Genomic DNA, 6,202 nt, shown 5'->3' with positions numbered 1-6,202 from the left:
TTACACGTGAATTATAGGCCTATATATTTTAATGTTATACTTGTTTGACAAAAATAATTTATAAACTAGTTATTGGTCAAAACGCAATGTGCTTTACTACACGTTTAACTATATTAGTGACAAAGCAAAGAAATGACTAAATAGCTAAAAATCCACACATTTGAAATAACATAAGCTGCCAATACCTATAAAAAAAATTAAAACCGAATTATATACATTAGTCAACACAACACCATATTACACCTACTGATTAGGAGACTTAAGTGATGCTGTTCATGAGTATTTATGTTGCTTTTTGTTAAAGAAATATTTTTTTTAGTTTTGGCCGAGAAAATTGTATAAATTTCATTGCGTAAGTCTTGATAAGTAGATCTATAGATCTAAATTAAATTTGAACGAAATAGTTTATTTCTTCATATTCTAAAATTAGAAGATGTGGGAATCTTATTGAAGATAAAGTCATTAGTATTGTGTGTCATTTACTACATTTCATGTTTAATTTTATCTTTGTACTAAAATCAATGACGCCATTAGTGTTGTGTACTTTCCGTAGTTTAAACATATAACATGAGACGTTAATTGTTTTTGTGTTATTTGTATCTGCTCTAGAGCGTTCTTGTCATTACCGTTAACATTTTTTCGGTTGCATAATTAAAATGTTTTTTACATTCGAGTATGCCTTTATTTTTATTTTTATTCTTTAGATAAAATTTAATTTATACATTTAATACATCCAACATATTATTTTTAACCAAAGTCCGTATCATTTAGGTAACTGAAAATACTGAGCTTATAGCTTCGGAAAATATATGCGGGCAGAAAGAGAAGATATAGCAGAATGTTAGATTCCTTTTACTCAAAACACATATTGTTTCAGTTATCATTATCAACAACTAAAAGCAGAAACATTTAATATACATGGGTTTTCAATGGCAAGCTTATTTATTTGCAATATAATAGCAAGGAATAAAGAAATAAAAACAACAGCATACTGTATTCGATAACACAAAATTTGCAGGGATAATGTTTAACAACGCAATAAGCTAACCACATTTAACACATTTTGCCTATATAACACACAAATAATCTAACTGTTGATTACTTGATAGGCCTACTGCTTAGCTAAACCGTTTGATTTTCGTTTATATTTGAAAGCCTTATAAAAATATTTATTTATTCAAATAAGTTACATTAGTAACATTATTCAAAACTCATTTTCAATGTACATTGAACACTTTTAAAAAAAGAAAAAACCTTTTAATTCTGATAATTGCAACCTAATAAATGTAGTACACGAATCAAGTATAGAAGATTTAGCAACCAATTCCAATGGTACCTGTTTTATTTTGTCAGTAGGTTAACCGTAAGTTTTAGGTCACGTAGGCCCGCTATAGGCGAGAGAAAAATTGTGATCGTAGGATATCGGTTTTACAACGACCATGTTTAAATATGTCACCTAATTCTTTATATTATGCTAAAGGCTATATTGAAATATACATATATATTAGCCTATGTTTGCGAAAATCGTGCATAACATAGCAAATAATAAGAACAATATTTTTTTAAACATTTAGTGTGAAATGTCTAATTTTGCGTGTGGGGAAAATTATTAATTCACGCCACATTCATAAACTGAAGCCTTTGAATAGCCACAATAAAAAAAGTTTTTTCGGAAGCATTTTGTACACACACATTTGATTCCGGGGTCGTTTATAAAAGACATATTTGTGTAACAAGAGACGCCATAAGGCTCACAATTGGTGTACAAATTGTGACATTTGTGGACAAACCCTTCAATATCATTTTCACAGCAGAACTGCATTGTATTTTCAAGATCTACATAATGCTAATAATTATAGTGGATTATGTATGCTGGCCTTCTATGCAGTCCATTATTAACAAACGTTATGGGTATACGGAATATGGTTCCACAGATGCTCACAATATTGAATATTATGTTCATACAAGTAGGCTACTGCAGCAATATAAAGACACTAGTAGTTAGTACGTGTAGGGGTAGTCTAGATAAGTTGGACATGCAGCAACTCTCTGAATTACATTATTTTAGTACAAATATATTTTTTTAAAATGCATTGCAAATTTTAGAAATTAAGTTTCAGTTGTAATGACCTGTAAATGAAAAAGAGGTCAGGAGACGTGACGTGGAAGAAGACACATCAAGCAGATTGGATATACCTTGGGACAGTTGGAGAGAATAGCTCAGATTAGAGATGTCTGGAAAGCTCTTGTCGACAGCCTATGTACCACGACGGGCAGCAGGCTAGCCAACCTATAAAGTTATATAGTACAATAAAGCAAAGATCAGTGTAACATATACTTATACATACTTAATGCATGCGTGATCCATTTTTTAAAAATTGCAATCCATGCTTAAACATCCAGGGAAATAAAAGACATCAGTGTTGCAATTAGGAGCACCATGATTCTGGCACAATCAAAGGAACTACTTTTGATTGACTCTGTATTTCAACAGCTCTGATCTTTTCAAAAAGCCCAGGCACAGACGTTAGAAAACTTTTCCCATCGGTTGGCTTTGCCGAACAAAATAAGATTAATTCCTTTTTGAAATATACTGCTCCTTTTAATATCCAGTCAAAGTTGTTCCAAAGTTGAATAATAAATGTGAACTGAATTTTATTATCACCGGTTGTTTCTATGGATTTTAAAGATCCGTTTGTATAAAGGATAAAAGTTTTCCTGCCTTTTTGAATGCTTATGATATCTTTCGTGGGACCCTTTATTTTTATATCTTGATTCAACCTAGAGTAGAGATTGCTACAATGTACGTATGACTGCTCATATCCATCGCGAAATATTAAGATAGTATCTTGATAAGCAACTTGAGTGACGTTTGCTTCGTTCCCCAAATGAACCCAGTTTGAAAAAGTATCTTGTGAACTGTGTGATTGAACTGGATTATTAGTTATAATAACAAACGTACCATTTAGTGAAGTTAATTGTACACTAAACCTTCCACACAATTTACCAATAATTGTTGTACTTTTTGATGGATTAATTATTGCAATATTTTTTCTTTCACAATTGTGAGTTTCCAATGTCAATTTACTAAAATCACACTCAGATACATTTCTATTTGAATAAATAACACAAAGAGTTGATTCAATGGAAGCTAAAGCACAGAAGCTTTTAAAATCGTAAATATACAATTCAAGTTTACAAATACCTTCACTGTTTAGGTCAAATAAATAGATTTCTCCATTGCAAATGTATGCCATGACATTTCGTTTACCATTACAGTTTCTATAAGGGATGACAAAGTTACTAGGAAAAGAAACAGATCTCCATTGGTACAACAAAGCGTCATAAACTATTTCATGAGCTTCGTCACAAGATTTTATCAAAGGGTGAATCAGTAAATTCTCGAGATAACTTCGACTGGCTAAAAATGTTCTGGCTGTAGATAACAGTTCTACAAGACACCTTTTCCTGTCTATCTCCTTGTTATCTTCTCCATTAATCAACTTCTCCTGGCTCTTATAGTTCTGTATTTCATCAGTTTCTTCTATAGCTGTTACTTGTGTGTTGTTTGTTTCACTGTCACTGTCTTCTAGGTTAGGTGGTTTTTGTTTAACATAAGAAACCCAGTTAATGATCGATTCTAAAACTAAATCTTCGGATTTTACTTTAAGGCGATCATCATCCACAAAGGAAAACAACATTGGAAAAGAAAGTTCTAGAAATGTCTCAGTCACACAAAAAGGTTCAAAATTTTCTTTCATGAATCCAATTGTAAACTTAATGACATTCTCTGAATGTAAAAGTTTTGCCATTGAATAATATTTAATGTAATTCTCTAATGACATATTTTCCATCACAAACTGCTCACATTCTTCTATAAGAAATGGTATATCCAACAAATGAGAAGCTTGCCACACACTAATTATGTTGTCTAGTGTCAGTCCATCAACACCTTTGTAAATTGCATTGATAATAACATCAAAAGTCTCTTTACTCATGTTCTTTAACTCAACACGTTCCTCTTTATTTTCTTTAAAATCCGATCCCAGCAAAGTCTTAAAGAAAGTGGAGCAGGCACTTAGAATAAATTTGTGACAGAAATACTCTGAGCCATCAACCACAACTCTAAAGTCCCTGAAGTTATCTCCCATCCATTCTTTACTCAAACATTCTTGTAGTCCACAAGCAAGGGTTGACTTCACCATCTTGTTGAGATTATATCTATATAGAAAGAAATACTTGTTAGAAAAAGGAATACATTTTTATAAAAAAATTAAAACTTACTAACAAAGAATTAAATATTTTTTTTTATAAATACAAAAATCACTCTTTGAAAAGAAATAAGTTACTGCCAGTATGTTAAAGATTCAGTGATTATTAGTAGTAAACTGCTATGTGTATGTGGTATATCTAACACAGGTGAAGACATGAGAGAGCTGTTTTCTACCTAAGACTTCTTAGAGCATTCTCAGGACAAAGATGACAAACATTTTATTCATCTTAAAATAGGGTAAACAAACTGTTCCAAATCAAACAAAACACTTGCCTTTAAGACGTATGTACTTGATGGTGACAAAAGCTATACTCAAAACAGCTAATTTTATGTAATTCCATTCATTTTCATGAATATTGTGTTTATAGAAAGTCTATGCAATCCTACTCCTGATCACAACAAAGGCAGCTATAACAAAGATGCGCCTTGAACAATTTTTTCCTTATGTTAACATACATATTTTGTGGTGTCAGCTTCAAGTTCACCCATTGAGTTTTTAATAATAGTTTTTTCTGTTTTCTTTAGTGGAAGGAGTTCTATTTAATTTAATTGACTCTACATAGTCATAAATTATCAACTATAGTTTATGAAGTCATTGCCCTATACATTTCCATCTTCTCTGCTCCATGTCATCCCCAGCAGTATGTTTACAGATCACTTGTAATTCAGCCAATATGGAATATTTTTCTACACTAAGAAAGTTAATGATGAAACTAATGAACAGGCTGGGCTTTCAGTATCGCTCAACCTTCAGTACAAAGTTTAATTCATCAGTACAACAAACATTTGCTGTCAATGACAGTTCTCTGCAACTTGCTGTAAATTGCTCTGATAGCGTTTCTTTTATTTTCAAGTAGTTTTTTAATTGTATTTTTAAATTTATCAACTATTGAACTATTTGCCTATTCACAGTGTAATGAAGGTAAGCAATAAGATGTATTAGGCCCTTGAGAGTAAAAAGCTATTCACTTGACTCACTGTAGTTTTATATTGATGCTCAAAAAATTAATGGTTGGAGGTATATTAGGTTGGGCTACATCCATTGTTATTTGTACACAATTTCAACACATTTCTTTTTCTCTTTATATCTAAAAATGTGATGCAGGCTATAGACCTTGGTAGATTACCTTTGATTTTCTCTATTTTTACTTTTCCTAAACTACTTAATTTATAAAGCTTGAATTAATAAGCAGAGAAACTATTATTCATTATTTCTTATAACATATGATAAGGTTTTTACAGTAGTTTCTCAAGTTGATATGTGGATGTAGCTAGTAATTTAAAAGAAAAAAATATATTCCTATTAGGAATATATTTTTATTTTTTTATTTACAGTACAGTGAAATCATTTTAGTATATATTTTATTTAAGTTTTTCTTATTCTTATTTTGATTGGATCTTCTTTTATTGTGATCCATGAGTTTTGGTACTATCTACAAAAACTGAGACATAACATCATGATATATACAATAAAAACCTTATACTCTAAGGGAATATCGAGTATTAAGAGGACAGTAATGTAAGGTAATTATATTATGGTTCAACTCCCAATATAACTTAAATATTAGACCCCAACTATTATATGTAGTCAAATCAGATAGAATTATTGCTAAAAATGTGTTAGAGAAAATTTAGGCCTTCTAAATTCTACTGGTGAAAAGTGTGTATTTTGTGTATTTTTAATAGAGAAATGTAGAGAGTAAATTTTAATTACATAGGGCTATTTCCTCAAGAAATTTTTAAAGTAACACTCATATAATAGTAAGTTTAATGAGGTACTTTTTTTGGATTTTCCATTTTGTTTTAAACTAATTTAATAACCAGTTTTTAGAGTTCAATATTTTTTTCTTTTAAAATGATAAATAATAAAGGTCTATTTAAAAAAAAAAATGAACAATAAAAAATGTTTTAACAGTCAATGTTGATGAC

General features: G+C 30.4%; 1 protein-coding gene across 1 annotated transcript; it reads right to left on the bottom strand.

Moving 5' to 3' along the window:
• Positions 1-2,061: 2,061 nt before the first annotated feature.
• LOC131940468 (uncharacterized) lies at positions 2,062-4,212 on the bottom strand. Its single transcript, XM_059299128.1, has one exon. The coding sequence runs from the start codon at positions 4,203-4,205 to the stop codon at positions 2,430-2,432; it is 1,776 nt and encodes a 591-aa protein (XP_059155111.1). The 5' UTR covers positions 4,206-4,212; the 3' UTR covers positions 2,062-2,429.
• Positions 4,213-6,202: the final 1,990 nt, after the last annotated feature.

Source organism: Physella acuta, unplaced genomic scaffold (assembly GCF_028476545.2).
Source record: "Physella acuta isolate Inbredline_101_S28 unplaced genomic scaffold, ASM2847654v3 ptg000318l, whole genome shotgun sequence".
Taxonomy (NCBI): Eukaryota; Metazoa; Mollusca; class Gastropoda; family Physidae; genus Physella; species Physella acuta.
The sequence above is the reverse complement of the archived record's forward strand: the minus strand, read 5'-3'. Positions and strand labels throughout refer to the sequence as shown.

What these genes read in the sequence shown, in the direction of transcription:
- LOC131940468 (XM_059299128.1), bottom strand. Translation starts at nt 4,205, where the DNA reads ATGGTGAAGTCAACCCTTGCTTGTGGACTACAAGAATGTTTGAGTAAA.